Source organism: Malus sylvestris, chromosome 5 (assembly GCF_916048215.2).
Source record: "Malus sylvestris chromosome 5, drMalSylv7.2, whole genome shotgun sequence".
NCBI classification, from domain to species: domain Eukaryota; kingdom Viridiplantae; phylum Streptophyta; class Magnoliopsida; order Rosales; family Rosaceae; genus Malus; species Malus sylvestris.
The window spans coordinates 30785163-30805741 of NC_062264.1; the positions used below are offsets into that span (position 1 = coordinate 30785163).

General features: G+C 37.2%; 2 protein-coding genes across 6 annotated transcripts; one reads left to right on the forward strand and one right to left on the reverse strand.

The window, feature by feature from the left end:
- Positions 1–460: 460 nt before the first annotated feature.
- Positions 461–4075, forward strand: LOC126622735 (tetraspanin-18-like). 3 transcript variants are annotated; one of them, XM_050291471.1, is made up of 7 exons: positions 461–957; positions 1230–1329; positions 1864–1944; positions 2048–2152; positions 2442–2645; positions 2764–2825; positions 3842–4075. In XM_050291471.1, exons 1-6 carry the CDS (start codon positions 641–643, stop codon positions 2818–2820), a joined length of 864 nt encoding a protein of 287 aa, XP_050147428.1. In that variant the 5' UTR covers positions 461–640; the 3' UTR covers positions 2821–2825; positions 3842–4075. The 3 variants fall into 3 exon arrangements, with proteins under 3 accessions (XP_050147428.1, XP_050147429.1, XP_050147427.1); XM_050291472.1 differs by having other exon boundaries at positions 3845–4075; XM_050291470.1 differs by lacking the exon at positions 3842–4075 and having other exon boundaries at positions 462–957; positions 2764–3175.
- A 5812-nt stretch (positions 4076–9887) lies between these two features.
- LOC126622730 (uncharacterized) lies at positions 9888–14787 on the reverse strand. 3 transcript variants are annotated; one of them, XM_050291462.1, is made up of 6 exons: positions 14519–14787; positions 13590–13736; positions 13328–13419; positions 11315–13180; positions 10844–10994; positions 9888–10751 (listed from the first exon to the last, which is right to left on the reverse strand). In XM_050291462.1, exons 2-6 carry the CDS (start codon positions 13726–13728, stop codon positions 10033–10035), a joined length of 2967 nt encoding a protein of 988 aa, XP_050147419.1. In that variant the 5' UTR covers positions 13729–13736; positions 14519–14787; the 3' UTR covers positions 9888–10032. The 3 variants fall into 3 exon arrangements, with proteins under 3 accessions (XP_050147419.1, XP_050147422.1, XP_050147420.1); XM_050291465.1 differs by having other exon boundaries at positions 13328–13410; positions 14519–14785; XM_050291463.1 differs by lacking the exon at positions 14519–14787 and adding an exon at positions 14018–14286.
- Between the last annotated feature and the right edge of the window lie 5792 nt (positions 14788–20579).

The window sequence follows — 20579 nt, forward strand, 5'->3', positions numbered from 1 at the left end:
AGACTTACCAGATCGGAGCATCAAACCCAAGACATCTCACATTTTTTTGTTTGTTGGACAGCCGTAGTCCGCGCCTTTACCACTAGGCCACTTGATATGATTTTCAATTGTTTTCATGATTCACTTATATTTTTACTAAAGATTGATTTTAACAGCATTTTCAGTGTTTTCAATTAATTTAAAAACATTTCTAACGATAATTTTTCTTACACGCTTTCCATTGTATGTAATGAAGTTTTTAACTTAAAAACCAAATTATGGCAATCGAGATGATTTATTAAATTTTGTTTATTTTACTAAATACACCTGAAAATGCACGTTTAAACGGTTGTAAACAAAAACACATTATTTAACTCGGTGAATTTCAAATAACACAACTTTTAAATTTCAACAACACATTCTGAAAGGTTGTGATTTTTTCTGTTTAGGGTCTTTTTGAAGGCCTTGAACTCAAAAATCCCTTTTTCCGAAAAACCAGAAAATTGTAAATACAAAGAAACAAAATAAAAAAAGCAAAATTCAAGCGGAGGGAAACGCCCCCAATTGCCACAACCTCCACCTCCTCCACTGACACTGTGCGCGCCATAGCTAATTTAGGGTTAGGGGTTTTGATTCAGCCTCAACTTCTTAGATACCCAGAATGCGGCCCAATTGCTGCCATGTATCCCTAGCTTTCGTCCTCAAACTCCTCAACTTTCTTCAAGCTTTCATCGGAGTTTCGATCTTAGTCTACTCGGCATGGATGCTCAACCAGTGGAACCACCACATTCCGATAGTCCCGCCACCGCCTTCAGCTCCTTCTCCTGATTCCTCGTCCTTCTCCTCCCTCCTATTGAGCTCCGAGTCCGCTGCGGATGCCGATCAGATCACGCCGTTGGATTTTGCTGTCCATTTGGTTTCTGGGTTCGATGAGGGATTGGGGTTCGGATTGAACTCGTTGAAGCTTCCCGCGCCCTGGTAATTTCAAAGTTTCTAAATTTAACTGAGTTTCAACTGGTTCATGTAATCATATTTGATTGTTGTTCGAATTTCGAGGTTTTTTGAGTTGGGTATTGAAGCAATTTGAATTCAGGGTTTTGATTTTGATACGTTAATTTGGAGTTGTGGATTTTGGTGGGCTCTGGGAATGGTGTATTGAATTTTTTGATACATTAAATGCTTAGAAATCATTAAGTTTCCGAAGGGACCCATTTGGTTGTTCATTTGATGATATGGTTTCTTGCTGGCAGGTTCATCTACTCTTTTATGGGACTGGGGATTTTGCTCTGTTGCGTTACTTTCATAGGTTGTATTGCAGCCGCAGCAATTAATGGCTGCTGCCTTTGCTTTGTATCCTTAACCAGTTAACCCATAAATCTTTCACTAATTTTAGCTAAGAAATTGTTTTGCTAGTATCCCGGTACTGGTTTGCTATGATTTCTGAAACTTAGATCAATGTTTCGAGACCCATGACATGGCAAGTTCATAAATTGTGAGTTCTCTGTTTGGTTGGTTATTAGAAGTATTAAGCCAACAAAAGAGAGAAACTTCTAAAGTAGTAGTGTTCATTTGACGAGCCCCTAGGAAACAAAAGGCTTCGGTGATCTTATTCCCACATTTTCGTTTAGTGGGAAGGTTTTGTATTTTTGAAGCCAGATGACTACTTCCCACTGCTTGTATTAAGCTCAAGACAAAGTGTTAGTGGATTAGAGTATTTATGTTGCATAATAAGAAGCTTTACCACTAGCTCCAAACTTAATAGTTTTGAGGTATTGTCCTTTGTATGTCATGCAAGTTGTGTTGAATGAACCCGATTTTCGATGCGCCTTTTCTGCATTTGGTGATATGTATTCTACCTTTTTCTTAACTGTTCAAACAATTCAGTATACAATACTTGTAACCATGCTCACTCTACTAGAAGCAGCTTTGGTGGCATTCATTTTAATTGATCGCCGTTGGGAAAAGGTAACATTTTATGATGACAAATAAATTTCAGTAATATGTGTGCATGGGTTTTATCCTTAATCTTTATCCTATCAGAATAATATGGTTTCTCATACCTCTACAGGATCTTCCATTTGACCCAACTGGTCAACTTGACAGTTTCCGATCTTTTGTTGAAGAGAATATTGACATCTGTAGGTGGGTTGGGCTCGGGGTCATTGTAATACAGGTATGCTAAGTCCAATGTAGTGATGACGTTTATCGTTATGTTTATAGTTTCATAGGACTAAGATCAATAGAACTATCCCATTTACATGATTTGTAATTCAAATTTTGGACCTTTAGAGGAAAGCTCATTGGATGGCTAAGATTGATTAAGATTAACGCCTTAGACCAAATTGCATTACTGATTGTATTTATTGTATTTGGGTTGGAGATACTTTGGAGTTATATTTCACTAGTGAAGATTACTATTGCATTGAATTGTTTTCTTATACTCATCTTTTTTGAAATGTCAGGTTTTATCTCTGCTACTATCAATAACTCTGAGAGGCATGCTTTCTACTCACAAACCTGACTATGATGTTGAAGATGATTATGATGCTAGGGCTAGAACTCGGGAGCCCCTTTTAAAACAACAATTAAACCAAGCATCTGGATCAACCAAGGGTGATGGGAAAGGGACTCACTCTGACATTTGGAGCTCACGGATAAGAGATAAGGTATTTTGTTTGAAGAGTAGCCATAATGTATGCTTTGATATCAAATCTTGATCCGTGATATCTTGTCAATATGAGTATCTTTTATTCTCTAATCACATCGTTCGTATGCTTTGCACAGTATGGATTGAGCTCTCTGAATCAGAATGCGTCACCAAGTATGCAATCCAAGCAGTAAAGATGGTAATGGGTTTTTCATCTCACTGATCTGAAACATCGATCAGCAGGTTTTATGTTGATACTCAAGTATATATCATTGTTCCCTTGTTTCAGTTTTTCGAAATTTTGTTTTGGAGGAAGTTATGGTGTTTATATCTAACTCTCGCAAAGTGTTCTTGCTGGTTTTCACTTGTATGAATTGGATGTGTGTTTCTGGTGAATATGTTGTGTCATTGATTGTAAAAGAAGAAAACTTGTGATTTACATGTAACATTGTGAGTCTGTGACTGTCATCATTCCTGAGTAATTCTGAGGGGTCTGTACTGGTATTATGCATGCCGTTGTATGTGATAAGATTCTCTCCTCTGTCCCCATTGATGAACTTGCCCATTTAATCAAAATTCCATTATGCTCTGGGGTATCCTGTATGACGAGGTTTTTGACTAAGGATCTAACTGTCAAAAACCCCTGGTGCATAAGATACCCTGGAGCATACGAGAAACCCACCCTTTCGATTTCATATATCCCGTGAGTCTATGGAAGTGTGGATTCTTTCTTTCAGCTGTCAAGAAGTCGATTCTTTCTTTCAGCTGTCAAGAAGTCCATGAAGCTAATAATTATTATTTGATGCCTTCCATGGAAATGGAATCACATAGAAATGGCAGACTCACGAGATTTGTTTTGCCTGTCCTTTGCTTTAAACTAACTATACTACTTGGCCACCATTCTGTGGCTTAGTGTGGTACAAGGGTACATTTTTTTATTCTTTTTCTGACGTCTACACTATGAATTATTTTTCATTCCGCACTAAAGAAAGAGAATTGTTATTAGCACTATAAAATAGTCAATTTCATTCTTTATTTTTAAAGAAAACTAATGAAAAAAGTTTGAAAACTTTGAGTTTTAATGATAAGGACAAAATAAAGGGTAAAATGAATAGTATCATGTTTGACTTTTTAGTGTAAAAATATGATTTTTCATTAAAGTGAATTGTACCGTGGGTTTTTCATTAAAACTCTCTTATTTTTATTCTTTTATAGAAGATAATGAAGAATGACTTTTTCGGAAGGCTACTCTGAAGAGTTATTGGATGTATCAGAACATCAGTGTATTGAAGAACTTTCAAAGGGAGTGAAAGTCTAAACGCCTTATTGTTGTGTCATTTGGTATAACAGTTTACTGGTATATTTTTTCATTTGTTAGTGAAAAATTTTAAATACTAATACTTGTTCTCTCATTATGACCAATTAAATAAGAATTTGTACTTTTAATAAGGTACTCTAGAAAAATGGAGGATCTGCAATTCTCTGTCACTTCTCTTTCTCTGTTTCTCATACCAAAATATTTGTCGTTTCTGACCCTTAACTTGTACTCTGGGGGCTGCGGCAGTTGGCCTTAAGCAATTCCCGTGAGAATTGGAAAGGGATTCACTCTGGATCCCTTCCATCTAATCATCCTCATCAAATCATTTAGGCTCTTGAAATTTGATCTAACGACTTAAGTTATTATAACTTTAGTGAGTTTCTATTTTTAGCTGTTAGATCAAATTTCAAGGGTTCGGATTGTTTGATGAGAATGATTAGGTGGAAGGGATAGGGAACTTATTCATTGCACTTTGATCTCAGATTTCCGTGGAATGTGACATCCACCCCTTTTTTTCTTCTAATTACTAAATGTGACTTGGGAAGAACTTTTGTTTATAAATTAGGCTGCCTATTGTATGGTTCAGCCAAACTCCCTCTCCCCTTTGTATAAAAGTATCGATGTATTAAAAAAAAAAATTATTACATAAAATCAGAGATAACTACGTATCTGTATGTATTTTTATCTTTCATCACGTACACACGTCGTGTGATGAGATTGTATATACAAAAGGATTAATCACCGATTACGCAGTAGAATCTCTCCCCACCACCACATCACCAAATCAAACTACTACAGGGAATTAATGCATTGGGCTACAATCTGGTTTTAGCATTGAAATCCCATGTGCGAACGTGGAGAATGTTACACCAATATAGAAGTACTTGTGAATGAATACTTGAAAGGCAAATGCAAATGTTCCATATATTTTGCTGCTTTTATTAGGACTTGACTCTCCAAATATAATTCCTAATTAGCTTCCATGATTTTGGACTAAGATGTGTCTTAAGCATAAACATCATAGCATTAATCCCATACAAATAAGAAAAACTAGTTGGTCTTAAAAGAAGCTCCATTGGTGCCACGTCAGCGGTTTTAACGGAGTTTTTTTTTAAGACTTAGGGCGAACGGATCATATGAAAGGTCTACTCAATTGTATAGGTATTGCCATGTAGCCCTTATAGCCCACTCAAGAATAAGAGTCAATAACAGACCGCCTACACGAAACGTTGATTCTGTCGTAGTACTCTTTAATTCACAACCCGATTTGAGAGAGGGCAATTGTCACTAAACAGCTTTGTCCTTGCTATGATTTTACTAGAACTATTGACTTGACAATGAGAGGGTAAAGTCAGACGCAAAAAATTGACTTTATAATACAAAGTGGGTCAAAAGTAGGGATGGGCAACGGTTATGGCGGGCGGGTAACCGCGGTTATTTACCCATAACCGTTTCTGCTCATACCCGCATAACCGTTTACCCGTTGGGTAATTGCCTAAACGGTTATACTCATACCCATAACCGTTTATAAACGGTTAACTATACCCATAACCGTTTATAAACTATACCCATAACCGTTTATAAACGGTTAACTATACCCATAACCGGTTATCCATTTAATCATAACCGTTTAATACCCGTTTACCCATTTATCCTTTTTAACCCGTTTATTTTTTTGTTTTTTACCATTACCTCTTTTTCACCTATCTACATGTTTTTTAACAACTTGAAAATTAAAAAAAAATTGTCATATTTCTTTTTTTTGACAATTAAACACCGTTATAGGTACATTCATCATACATTTCCGTATTTAAATTTTTTAAGTCCTTATACCATTCCAATAATTGAAATAATAGTTTACAAACTATATTTTTAACTGTTACCAATGAAGGTAAATATAATATTTGCTAAGTACAAAAATTGTTTAGAAGACATTTCTGTCAATTTCACGGTTACCCGTAAGGAATTTAAATTAATTTGGCGAATTCCTTGATGATGAGAATCATCATTCCTGTAGCAGTGTTATTTAGAGAAGGACCAATGAATTCCTTGCTAATTTATTGGGTGCTAAGTATTATTGGATCGAGAATATGATTTGTGTTAATTTTACATATATAAAATAAATTGGTAAACGGTTACCCGTTTATAACCGCGGTTAATACCCATAACCGCCCATTTAAATTTCGCGGGTAAACGGTTATATCCATAACCGTTTATTCATCTAAACGGTTACCCATAACCGTAACCGTTTAATTTAAATGGGCGGGTAACCGCGGTTACCCACAACCAATGGGTATTTGCCCATCCCTAGTCAAAAGAAGCTTCTGAGCAAGCCATTTAGCATTTGGGTTTGATGTCAGTGGAGCTAGAGTAATTAAGCCTTTCATTTTATTTATTTTGGTTATAAGAGAGACACTAGATTTCATACAATTTTCGGACTAGATTCTGTACATTTGAGCATAATAAAATTTTCTTTCTTTAGCATAACAAAACTCCGCATGTGTAAGTTTATCTTACATTGCCGGTCCCAAGCCCGGATAACCCTGATAAAGGAGGAGGGGGAGGGCATCAGGTAATCGACAACCGGCACTCCTAGGTTACGTCGAATCCTTATGAAAATGAATCCAGAACGCATTTGTACTAAAGTTAGGACGTCACCCATAAGTGGCGCGCTGTGTGGCCCGAGCACAGTGATAAGTGAGTAAGGGTCGCTATATCTCCATTGGCACTCGGATGCAGTGTTAAATGAGCAAGGGGGTCATATAAACTTCTTTTTGAACGACTCCACTCAAAGTTGTTTGGGAGCATATGCTCTTATCAACTTTACACATGACACACAAAAGAAGTACTTTGATCCTATTAAACGGGGGAGGGTGAAGAAGTTAGGACAGAAGGTTAGAGTTCAAGAAAGTAGAATGCGTTTAGGAACGTGAAATATATGAACTTTAACGGGAAAATCTCTAGAAGTAGTGGAAGTTATGGTGAGAAGAAGGATAAATATTATGTGCCTACAAGAAACTAAATGGGTTGGTCTTAAGGCAAAGGATCTAGAAAACTCAGGTTTTAAACTTTGATATTCGGGCACAAATAGAACGAGAAACGGTGTTGGCATCATCATGGACAAGACCTTGACACAAGATATTGTAGATGTCAAGAGGGTAGGAGATAGAATCATGACAATCAATATTGTAATAGGACAAGAACTCGTCAATGTGATTAGTGCGTACGCACCTCAAATTGGGTTGGATATGAGTTTGAAAGAGAAATTTTGGGAAGACCTTGGAGACTTGGTGCAAGGAATTGCTCAGACGGAGAAGGTATTTATAGGAGGAGATTTAAATGGACATGTGGGCAAGGAGACATGCAATTATAGAGGTTTTCATGGTGGCCATGGTTTTGGGGAGAGAAACGAGAATGGGGAAGCTATCTTGGATTTTGCAATGGCATATGATCTTTTCTTAGCCAACACCTTCTTTAAGAAGAGAGAAGAACATGTGATCACCTACAAGAGTGGGTCGTCAAAAACACAAAAAGATTATCTTGTAATGAGGAAATGGGACTGTATAACTTGTAAGGATTGCAAAGTTATACCTGGAAAAAGCTTGGCTAATCAACATCGCTTGTTGGTGATGGATGTACATATCAAAAGAGAGAAAAAAAAAGAACAAGACTTGGAAGTGCCCAAGGACTAGATGGTGGAATCTAAAAGGAGAAAAACAAGTCATTTTCAAAGAGAAAGTAATCAACCAATGTGTGTGGGATAGGGAGGGGGAAGCTAGCCAAAGGTGGGATTCCATGGCTAGCTGTATCCGAAAAGTAGCAAAAGAGGTAGCTTTGCTCCACACCAAAAGGAATCTTGGTGGTGGAATGAAGAGGTACAAACAAAGGTGAAGGCTAAGAAGGAATGTTGTAAAACCTTATATAAGGATATGACCGATGAAAATGGTGAAATGTATAGAAGAGTGAAGCAAGAGGCAAAGAAAGCTATGAGAGAAGCTAAGCTAGCGACTTATGACGATATGTATAAGCGACTAAATACCAAAGAAGGAGAGTTGGATATCTATAAAGTAGCTAAAGCAAGGGAAAAGAAGACAAGGGACCTAAACCAAGTGAGGTGCATCAAGGATGAGGATGGAAAGGTTCTTGCTACAGAGAATGCGGTCAAAGACAGATAGAGAAGTTATTTTCATAATCTTTTCAATGAAGGACATGAAATAAGTACTTCTTTGGAGAAGTTAAGTAACTCAGAAAAGTGTAGAAACTACTCATTTTACCGTCGAATCAGGAAGGAAGAAGTGGTTGTAGCTTTGAAAAATATGAAGCATAGAAAAGCAGTGGGCTCAGATGATATACCGATCGAAGTGTGGACAATCTTGGGAGAGACGAGTATAGCATGGCTCACTGACCTTTCCAATAGGATTTTGAAAACGAAGAAGATGCCAAATGAGTGGTGAAAGAGCACTTTAGTGTCTATCTACAAGAATAAGGGCGACGTACAAAATTGCATGAACTATAGGGGTATTAAGCTAATAAGTCATACAATGAAGCTCTGGGAGAGAGTCATTGAGCATAGTTTGAGGCAAGAGACACGAGTTTCAGATAACCAATTCGAGTTCATGCCAGAGCGCTCAACCATGGAGGCAATCTATCTTTTACGAAGATTGATGGAAAGATATAGAGATGAGAAAAATGATTTACACATGGTCTTTATAGATTTGGAAAAATTGTATGATAGGGTTCTAAGAGACATTCTTTGGAGGATTTTAGAGAAGAAAGGAGTACGAATAACATATATCCAAGTTATAAAGGATATGTATGATGGAGCAAGGACTGTCGTAAGAACTCATGAAGGACAAACCGAAAACTTCCTCATAACTGTAGGGTTACATCAAGGCTCATCCTTAAGTCCTTACCTTTTTGCATTGGTAATGGATGAGTTAACATGACATATTCAAGATGATATCCCTTGGTGTATGCTTTTCGCAAACGATATAGTGTTAATAAATAAAACTCAGGAAGGGGTAAATGCGAAGCTTAACCTTTGGAGAGAAGTGTTGGAATATAAAGGTCTTTCCCTAAGCCGATCAAAGACAGAATATATGGAGTGCAAGTTCAGTGCAAATGGAGGCCAAAATGAGTTAGGGGTGAGGATCGAAGATCAGGAAATACCAAAGAGCGACCGCTTTCGCTACCTAGGATCTATCTTGCAAAAGAACATAGAATTAGATGGAGACCTCAACCATAGAATACAAGCTGGATGGATGAAGTGGAAGAGTGCATCCGACGTGTTGTGTGACCGTCGTATGCCACTAAAGCTTAAGGGAAAATTTTATAGGACGACAATAAGGCCGGCGATGCTGTATGGCACATAATGTTGGGCAGTGAAATATCAACACGTACATAAAATGGGTGTAGCAGAGATGAGGATGCTTCGTTGGATGTGTTGGCACATGAGAAATGATAAGATTAGGAATGAGGATATCCGAGGTAAAGCATGAGTAGCCGAAATTGAAGGAAAGATAAGAGAAAATCGGTTACGGTGGTTTGAATATGTGCAAAGAATGCCTTCTGACACTCCGGTTCGAAGATGTGACTACGAGACAGAGGTTTAGGGCCGAAGGGTAGAGGAAGACCTAGGAAAACTTTGGAAGAGACCCTAAGAAAAGACTTAGAGTACTTGGATCTAACGGAGGACATGACACAGAACCAAGCGCAATGGCGTTCTAAGATTCATATAGCCGACCCTACTTAGTGGGAAAAAACTTTATTGTTGTAGTTGTTGTAGCATAACAACAAACAACATAATCGAGTGCAATAGTATTTTACAATTCATACAATTGACCTTACTTAGTTGAAAAAAGACTTTATTGTTATTGTTTGCGAGACAAAGTCAGCTCCCAGATGTTTTTTAACAATTTTGTATATAAACAGAGAGTGGACACATTTATCAAATAATGATCAACTGAAACATTTTGTGGCATTAAACAATTAAGGAGGGTTTTTTGGGCCCACCATTGTTGAAAATCAAACACACGAACTCATAGAGTTACAGTAAAAATCTTACATAGAAAATGAAACAAAAGCCTCATCATGTCCTCCCTGTCAAATCCACCACTGACTCCTCCACCAGCTCCTCCAGCAACTTCCCCTCTATGTCCCTCCCCAAATTATCAATTTCCAATCTCATGTGTTCCGACCACCCCTTCCCGACAACCTCCTTCTTCACCATCCTCTCCACCACCCTCTCCACCACCAGGCCGTTGATGTCCCCGCCATCCTCCGAAACACACCTCACCTCATCAGAAAACCATTCCTTCATTCGGGCCCACAAGCGGTCTGCCAACAGCGGAGAATCACCCTCTACGAATCTGTCATGGGCCCCGCTGCATGACGTGGTCCTTGTGCAGCTGTCTGACCCATAACCCGTGTTGTCCACCAAGGCTGCATTCACGCAGTCGAATACAAGCTTCCGACTTGATCGCAATCGCCTTCGTTTAGCCTCATGCAGAGGCTCTTTGTCACTTTGGTTGGCGTACTTGTCTCTCAGAGCCGGGTCCAAAGGACTTTCAAGCGAATGCCATATTGTGAAAAAGGAGTCGCACTGCACCTCGCCGTCTAGGCCAGCTGCGGATAAAAGAGTCTGGACAGTGGCATGCCAGTCTTGTTCTTCCTCCTCAGTTGAAACCGAAGGGGATTTTAATAGATATGGTGTGGCAGTCTCTGCACAAGACTCATCCCATGACAGCGTCCGCGCAATTGATCCTATAGGTGGTGATTTGTCAATCAAGTTAGACTTGAGAAGTCTACCTGTTTTACCACAAAAAAAGTTACGAAATTAGAGAATAATTAATGAGCAATTTAAGGAAAAAGCAATAAAAAGTCATTACAGAGAGAGAGACCTAGGTGGTCTTGCTTCAAATGCACGGAGGATTCCTGGGCTGTATTGTCATCCTCTTCGAACAGTGGTTCTAGAACTGATATTGGACTTGGCTGATCCGGATTCTCACCAACACAACCGGGCACCACAGGCTTTGCCACACACATCCCTGCCTGCAAAATTTGAAGCGAAAAACAAATCAAATAAACCATTCATGCGATGACAATAAGACACTGAATAACTCAGGTTTTACGAAAAACCACCAACTTAGGCATCAACATTTATGGTTTTTCCATGCCAATTCATTCTATTGTGCCAAGTACAATACAAATCACAAACATAGGCATCAACATTTCCAATAGGTTGCCCCAGAGCCAGGTCAAACAACACAAATCCTATGATTTTTAAATTTTTTTTTTTTGTTTTGGAGGAGGATTTGCAACAACAAAGAGGGCAAGTACTAATAGCAGACGAAAACAAAAGATTGAACTACCTCGCGTGGAACTGTGCCTTGGTTTTGTCCCATGCTTGTTAAACGTGGAGATTCTTTTCCCAAATATCCAAATAAAGCAGGAGACAGACAACCTTCAAAACCACCATCATTAGCACACTGAGATGCATCACCACTAATTATGCCAGGAGGAACCAGAGAATTTGGTGGTTCAGCAAGGGCAGATTGAGATTCGCTGGATTTCCCTTTATTTGATTTCTTATTTCTGGAGAAAAATAAACTTGAGACTTTCCCTTTCAGCGATGATTTCATGCTCTTTGCCCTTGTCAGCTCTTTGGGAACATCTGTCTTTACAGCTTCGGGATCTGAAACTTGAACATTGACCCCGCCACCATATGCTGTAGAAGATACAGGGAGAGATTGTGACCTCAAAAGACTTCTGGGAGAATCAACAGCACCTTCTTCTTTTCTAAAATCAATAGGCAAGCATGAAACTGATTCCCTTGGTTCTTGTTCCTTCTGAATACTCTCATCCTCAGATCTTTCTGGCTTCTTTATCTCTGAAAGGGCAAGCATCTCTCCCAGTGTACTAGAGCTCCTCCGAGTATGTCTTTGTTCCTGAGGATTCCCATTTAGTGCCATCATTGCCCATCTTTCAGAAAGTCGCTTCTTTGCCTCTCTGCAAACGGATGATTCTGGCGAACATGACACGCGGCTGAAGGAGGACGAAGAAAAAGGGCTGCCAAACCTATTGACGTAATCCCATGAATGCCTAGAAGATGGCGACATAACTTCAGAATCACTGAGATTTCCTCCTGCATATTCATGTTCTGATTTATAAAATGAACTTTCATCACCGGTATGGCCATTGGAAAATACAGAGGAAATCAAAGTTTTGTCCCTCCGATGACCCATCAAATTATCACGCATCTTCTGCGTGATCTCCTTTGCAACTTCTCTTGATTCTCGCTCCTCATCATCTTCACGTTCCTCATAGAAGTTTTCACCATGTAAAACTCTTGGTGATGAGGTGGGTGAAGAAACCACAGCCTTAATGTCATTAGCCTTCCCAGGGCTAGGCCTTAATACCACTATCCGAGTTGGTGGAGCCAGATATCCATCAACTTCCTGATCAATAATAGTAGGAGAGTATCCATGGTGGCCTTTGTCCCATGCAGCTGCTTGACCGACCTGAGCTGATTTCTTTGTCTGTTCATCATTCTTGTCCCCTGTGCCTGATAATTTTTCACTAGAAACCATCTTTGAAGGTCTGAGAACAGTGATCCGCTTTGTCTCGGTAGGCTGGGGAGGAATAGATTGTAATTCATGTAGATGCTGAGAAAATAAGGAATTAGGTTCTTGCAGAAACTTGAGGAACAATTCTCTATTGGAACTTAATACGTCAAGTGCATCTTGGAACTCCTTGGACTGGCGAAGCCTCTCATCGGTGGCCAAGCGTTTCGCTTCCATGAACTTCTGACGAACAAGAGTCATCTTCTTCTCGTTAACTTTTTCATTATACCTTCCCTTCTGCGGCAACATATTTCTTCCATAATTTGCTTTCTGAGGTTGTTGCCAGACTTCATAAACATCTTTATAATCATTCTGCTCTGAACACTGATGAAATTCGCATGGCATTCCGTTTTCCAAAAACCCATCTTCTTGCTGCCAACATCCCAATGGCATGCTGTTATTAGTACCTTGTGAATAACAGTTTGTATGACTTCTTTGTGAAGCTGAATCGGACTGCTCAAGTGGGAGAGCATCAAGCCCCATCAATTTAGCAACCAAGTTGGGCGGATTCTTCTTAGATACCACTTCTTTTGACATTTCTCGGTCTAAAAGGATCTTTATGGGTGTTCCACTTGCCTTATTGTTTGATGAACTTCTTCTTAACTCAGACACAATCTGAATACCCCATAAAAATGTAACACAAATCAGGAAACTGCAGTATATTATATATGTGATGAGCAACAAAAGACTACTTCGCATTGGAATTGTTTCTCGCGCTGGTTTAAAAATACATTGGTCAGAGAAAAATCCTGTAACACTTACCACTTTATCATCTATGTGATCTCCAAAGGGAGGAGGGCCCAACATTGTTGCCACATCTGATTGACTCCTTGAGAGTGAAGAGCCTACCAAAACTGATGGATCAGTATAATATTTGTCAGGTTACCAAAAGCACATGAGAAGCAATCACCAAAAGTTCCAAAAGGATAAAGAAAATTAGAACAGGAATTTGAAAGCGATTTTGCAAAGGATTAGAATATGCCGCTATTGACTTATTAATAAAAGACTATATCAAAGGAATTACCATCACGGTGCGGTTTATCAGTAAGCAGCTTATTTCCAGGAACCCCATTACCCAAATCAAAGAGGTTCACCATTCTTCCCAAGCATCCAGGGGAAGGCTTGTCCGCGTTATGAGCTTTGCCGATCTGCATCCCGTTCATTTCAACCCCTGTATGATCACATAACTCAGTAGATTAATCACAACATACAATCACTTTTCTGCTTCATTTGTTGAAATGGAATAAAACAAATGCAGTCAAAGAATCCCAAACCAAATAAATAAAACCGTTGAACAACATGACATCTTCCAAAAGAAATTAAAGGGGGCAAAAAAATAAACCAATTCGAAGCCACACAATTCAACACGATTAGAAATTATGAAAAAATAAATAATAAATAAATAAATAATATTTTCCCATTTCAGTCAAACCCAGCACACAAACAACGAACCTGAAAGCTACAAGCTTGAAGCTTGAACCCCAATTAAGAGAGAGAGAGAGAGAGAGAGGGAGGCAGGAGATACAAATCGAATGTTAAGCCGAGTGAAAATTGAGCACATTGGATTCAAATATCACATCAATTTTTATGCGTAAAAAGCAGCCAAAAAGTTTGGATTTTTTCTAAGATCAAAATAAAACCCAAAAGCAAGCTAATTACAAGGAAATCATTGAGCTAAAATTGAACAAAAAGCGATAATATTATTAGGCTCAGGAAAGCTGCTATGTCTTCAGCTTTAGCTAATTAAAAAGCAAATCCAGCTACTGAGAAGGAATTAGATTCCCCTTATCACAACACAGAGGGGAGAGAGAGAGAGAGAGAGAGAAGTGTGGGATCGGAAAAAGTTAGTGAGAGACAGACCAAAAAGTTAACACTCGAAAGGACGACACAGCCATAAATCTCTGACACAGTTACAAGCAGCATTCAGAGAGAGAGCGAGAGAGGGATTGGGACCTGTGGTCGGCGAGGAGCTGAGGATCTTTCATTCCGGCGGTAATGCGGCCGGAGGAGCTGCCGGCATCTGAGGTGGCGATTGGATCGGCGGTGCTGGCTCTGAGAATCTGCGGTAGTTGGTTTCGGTTTTTCTTGTGAGCTTCTGCTTTCTTTCTCTCTCTAGTTTCTCTTTCTTCCCCACCGACTTTCTTCGCAGTGTGGTGTCGGACTTGAAAATGGTTTTGTTTAATTGAGATTGATTTTAGAGAGAGAGAGAGAGAGAGAGAGAGAGAGAAAGCGATTGAGAATAAACAGGTGACAATGAGAGAGAGAGGGATCAAAAACGAAAATGTGGAAAGTAGAGGGTAATCAGACAATATTCGTATTTTTTGTAGGGAGTTTTTTTTTTTTTTTGTCAAACGACAGATTTGTTATATTTTGGATTAGGATGCCGACGGATTCAAATCCACGTTGTAGTGCAAAGGCAACACTTATCTCCACCACTAATATAAAAGGTTTTCGTGTTTCTATTTATGTCCTTTTAGTGTTGGGTATTTAACGTTATGGGCTATTATTGGGTTTGCCATCACGCGTACTCCCATCTTTAGGGAAAGAGATCATCTTTGGATTTTTTCTTCCAAAGTCCACAAATCAGTTATTCGGGTTTTTAAAATTTGATCTAATAGCTAAAAACAAATCAGTTAGTAAAAAAATTAAAAGTTATAATAATTTTTTACCGTTGGATCAAATATTAAGAGCCCGGATCACTTGATCCATGGATTTTGGAGGAAGAGATCCAAAGAGGATCTCTCTCCCTTCTTTAGTATGTGAAAGTAAAATTTTATCCTATTTCTTTTCTTTTTATAACTCACTTCAAATCATCCTATTTTCTCCAAAAACAGGAGAGCGATGTTATCTGCACTAAAATATGTTTGCAATGTATGCATGAGTTGTAAGATAAAATGCGTGACCCATATTTTTAGAATGCAAATAAAAGGGTATTTTTTTTATTTTATTTTTATTTTATATATTTTTTGGCTTAATTGTAGCAATGGTTATTAAATTTTTTGTTTAGGTTAATTTTAGTCTTTGAACTCTCATAGCTTTAATAAATAAAAAAACGACTTTAGTAAAAATGACTAATGGTGCAACACATTGTTAAATTTGAGAACTAAAAAAAATTAATATGAGAGTTCATGGCATAGAATTAAGCTAAAAGTAAAGTTCAAAAACCATTATTGCAATCAAGCCTTCTGTTTTCATCTTGTATGAAGTTTGATCCTCTATCAAAAATATTTATAGTTTTCGAAAAGCTATTTCCACTCTCCTGTTCAAATAAATATTATTGTATTAATCTATGTTAAAAAGACTAGTATCCAAAGATCTATGATAATCCAATTATCTTGCATACGACAAACAAGTTTTCCCTTGTAAGTTCATAATAATCGTGTTTATCAAACGATATTATCAACACTAAAAGGAAAAGAGTGGACTTAGCCTCATAATGAGCTAGCAATAATGAAGTTAAAATTTATTTTTGGTGAAAATCGAACCTAACATCTCTCACTTACAAATAAAAAGAATATCACTGAATCGTAGTACTAAGTAGCATAACGACCGTGTTTATAAGTTTGTAGATTACCTATCCCTAAATTTCGATCCGATATTAATCACATTTGCATCATATAAACATGTATAAAATAACGATCATGTCCATGCATGCTTTTAATTATTTTTATTGCATAATTGTAGCGCAAAGCTATTGATCAACCAAACGTACACACACCCACATAATACATAAATTATTTGTAGACATATACCAAAAGAAATGGGGTGGACAATTTTCTAATGCATGAAATGGCATGCAGTTTTAGGTTAATTAATTAATTATAGAACAACTTTTTTCTACTTTAGCTAATAAGATAAGAAGATTCTTTTAATTAATATTTTGTTGTTTTATTATTAAGCAAGTTAGCAATTGAATAAAGGTTTAGGAAGGCAGCTTGGTATTACTAAACAACAAAGTACAATTGTCCCAATGCTGCTCAAGACTTAATACCAAATAATTAGTTATTGTTTTTGTTCTCTTAGCAGCAACTGAGTCATTTACAATATAAATATAATGAATAGGTGGTTTGTAGATTTTTTTAAAAGATGATGTGTGATAATTTGATTCGAAGCAAGATCCCCACAACAACCACTGTTTGGATTATCAATGGATATTTTGTGAAATTTATAACAAAAGAATAATTTATGAGTAATTGAACAAGGAAAATTATGCTTCTTATTTTACATAATTTGAGTAGAATATATAATTCGGTAATCGAAAGTTAGGGTTTGTGCTTAATGGTGAATGTTTCATGCAATTAAGCTAAAAAAATATAGACCGTGTTTTAGTAGAACCTGGATTGCAATGATGAATCTTGTGAACGGATTTCTTTCAATTCCTCAATGCAGCTGATAACATGTTATCCTATTTTCTTTGAGGGTGTGGCAAAGAGAGGAAAAAAAAAAGAGATGGAGCAATGAATTATGTGTGTTATTCCTCATGTCTTGTGCCTTTATTTATACAGAGAAAAACTTAGTCCCCAAGGAATACAATTCAAATCAGGAAACTATCTAAAAGATATTGGGGTAAATTATAAAAAAACTAACTTAACTATTAGGTTGTTTCATACCTCGTCTTGAAAAAGTTTCAATGTTATACCTTTTCTTCGAATTTGTTGCAAAGTCATACATTCTGTCAATTGTCTGTCAATTCCTTTGTTAAATGCTGACGTGGCTTGAGGCGAGGCCCATTTTCTATTAAAAATTATTAAAATAATAATTTACCAAAAAAATAAAACCCAAACACCATTTTCCCTGAACCCCCTTCCTTGCAATCCAAATCCAAAACTACTCTCACCCACATCATCCACCTCCTCCTCCTATCCAACCCCTATACCCAAATCCTCAAACCCTAATTGCACCCTCCTCTACAAGCACTCGCTGTCACCCACCCTCGACCTCCTTATCCTCATTCTCGTCCTTTTCTCTGGGCCTACCCTGTTTTCCTTGCCTTACTCCTGAAACTCCGACGCCATGTAACCGTGCCTGGGTTGCGACGAGGTGGACGTAACTATCGGAGAGGGAGGTGTCGAGGAGGTTATAAGGCTGGAATGGTGGGAGGGTGGGTGCGGAGGGGGAGGTGGAGGATGGGTGGGTTTGGGGAAGACTGGAGGGGGAAGAAATGGGTGGGTTGCAGGGAAAGGGGGTTGGGGAAGATGGTGTTTGGGTTTTTTTTTTTGGGTAAATTGTTATATTAATAATATTTTATTAAAAGTTTAATAGAAAATGGGCCCCGCCTCAAGCCACATCAGCATTTAACAGAGGAATTGACAGACAACTGACAGAAGGTATGACATTGCAACAAATTCGAAGATAAGGTATGACATTGAAACTTTTGAAGGACGAGGAATGAAACTGTTAATGACTCAATAGTTAAGGTAGTTCTATATAATTTACCCAAGATATTGTAGAATCCTATACATAATCTACTAGTATTTACACATATCACATTCCTAGCTAATTTAGGACTGCAATACATATGTATTATCAAATGTATTCCCAGCCGGTGAAGTTTTTCGTTTAACAATGAAGATCAAAGTTAGGGGTGATTTGAGAGTGAGGTGCTTAAAAAAAAAGCACCCATGAAAAAAAGCTGTGAGGGTTTTAGGTGTTTGGTAAACTAAAAAAAAGGGGCTTATTTTGGAAGCTGTTGAGAGAATAAGCTGAAATCAAAGGAAAAAACTGAAGCTGCTATTTGTAGCTTTGGAAAACTGGTTTTTTTTCAAAGCACATGAAGTTACAATGCTCATTTAATGAAAAGACCCACTATCAGACTGTTTTTTTTCCAAAAGCACTTTTACAAAAAAGTTTACCAAACACTCTGCTGATTTATTTCACAGCCGCTTATTCTCACAGCACAACCGCTTATTCTCACATCAGTTTTTTTTCAAAGCACAGCAATACCAAACCAGCCCTTAAAATAAGAAGAAATCAACTATGCTAAAACGTGTCCAGACTGAATTTCCCAACACTATCAACTAACAAATACTTACAAGAAGACAAAATCGCAGGTAAGATACTATGATTTTGTCATTCGACAAAGTGAAATTCTCACAATTTTGATCTTTTCAGTCTTGATACTAGTTTAACATAGCACGAGAGGGTTGCCCCAGTCAGCCTTATGTTATTTTCACTTCTCTCGGATGCTTTAATCATGTTATTTCATATTTGGATGTGATAGATGAACATTTGGTGTGAATGTGAAGGTGAAATGCTTTTAGGTTTGAAAAGCAGATGTGAAGAAAAATGTAGCAAAGAAAAAGCGTATAGGGTAAAACAAAGAGCCATAGTATCCGTACATTTTTTTACATTTCACAAACAATTCTTAATTTTCGGTTGTTGAATTGAATAAATTAAAACAAAATTAAATAATAAAATTAATAAAAGAGATGTAGAAAGTAAAAAACGGATGTGCGAATGACATTAGTCTGAAACAAATTATTATGGTCAAAGTTAGCTTGGTCAGCAACAATGAATCTCAATGGTAAAATCTTTGACATTGACAACAGTACTCAACATGGCTAGAAGAAGGACTACCCCCTACCCAACCACTATCACCTTACAAGACACGAGATCTTCTTTGCTCACCAGTAAAGAGGACCATTGGTGGGGGTTTGATTTTCCCTACTTAATTAAACCCCCATTTTTTAATGATGGTTAACCCAATTTTGGGGTTCAATACAATTGGGTCCATAACACAATAATGCAACACCATTTCTGGCCTTTATAAAGTGATATTACAAGTCATACAAGATTTTATGCACTTTCTTTGAAGTCTATATATTTATAAAATAAAAATGGAAGTTTTAACGAAACACTTCCGATAATATTCAATTTTAATAAAAAAACACATTTTTACATTTTCCTAGTACTAATTACTACACCTTTATTTGTCATTTTTTCATTAAAACTAAAGTTTTTTTTTGAACTTTTCATTAATTTTCCTAATAAAAAAAAGGACAAACGATACACTAAAATCACATAAACTGTGGAACACATTACTTTGAAGTGTGAAACACATTGTTCAACTAGCTTGACTAAATCGCTTCGTAATTTCCTCTTGAATATTGTTAATTCTCATTATATTAATTTGTTTTACCTTATTCTCTCTCACAATCTCATTCTTAATGGGCATGCTATTCACACACCCTATTTTACTTCTCACATATTTTTTTAATTTTCGGTCGTTAGATCGAATGAATTGAAGAAGATTAAATGACATAAATTAATAAGAGGTGTATGAAAAGTGAAAATAAGTGTGAATATGACACCCCTTCTTAATTGATGGACTAGTATGTGTAAATAAAATCAATTATAAACTTTTAATAAAAATTAAGACTGAACCATAGCTTAGTGCTCCTACTTAGTTTCGTTTAAATTCTTATTTTTATTAATACTTTGTAACCAATTATATATATATTACTACTATTATTTTCTTTTTTATTTTTAAAATATATATATTGGTAAAACTTTTAATGAAATAATTAATATATATATATATATATATATTTTTTTTTGTCAAATCAATAGTTGTTTTCAAATATTTTCTTTTTTGTTCACATAAGCCTGTGCATGCTTATTTGCTTAGTCAGTGAGTAATCAGTAACTTAAATCCGGCAAAAAATCTGTGATGGGACGCAAATCTTTAATCTTTTGATCAACGATCACGCACATACTCAGAGGGTGCACATGCATCCGACAATGACTACCTTCTTTGTTTTTGTTTCCATTTGTTAAGTCATCGCTTCAAATAATGGGCAAATTTAGGAGGTTAAGTTCGTTGTTTTATCATTAGGAAAAGGATGTGGTATCAACTAACCACTCCACTTGGACTTGGAGGGATTGTGTCACTTCATAACTCTGCAATTTTGGCACCATTTTAGTACATGTTTAGCCATAATTAAGTGCATAAACTTTATACACAAAGGTGGTTTGAATGTCATCATTATGTTAAACTAAGCACGAGGCTTTTCGC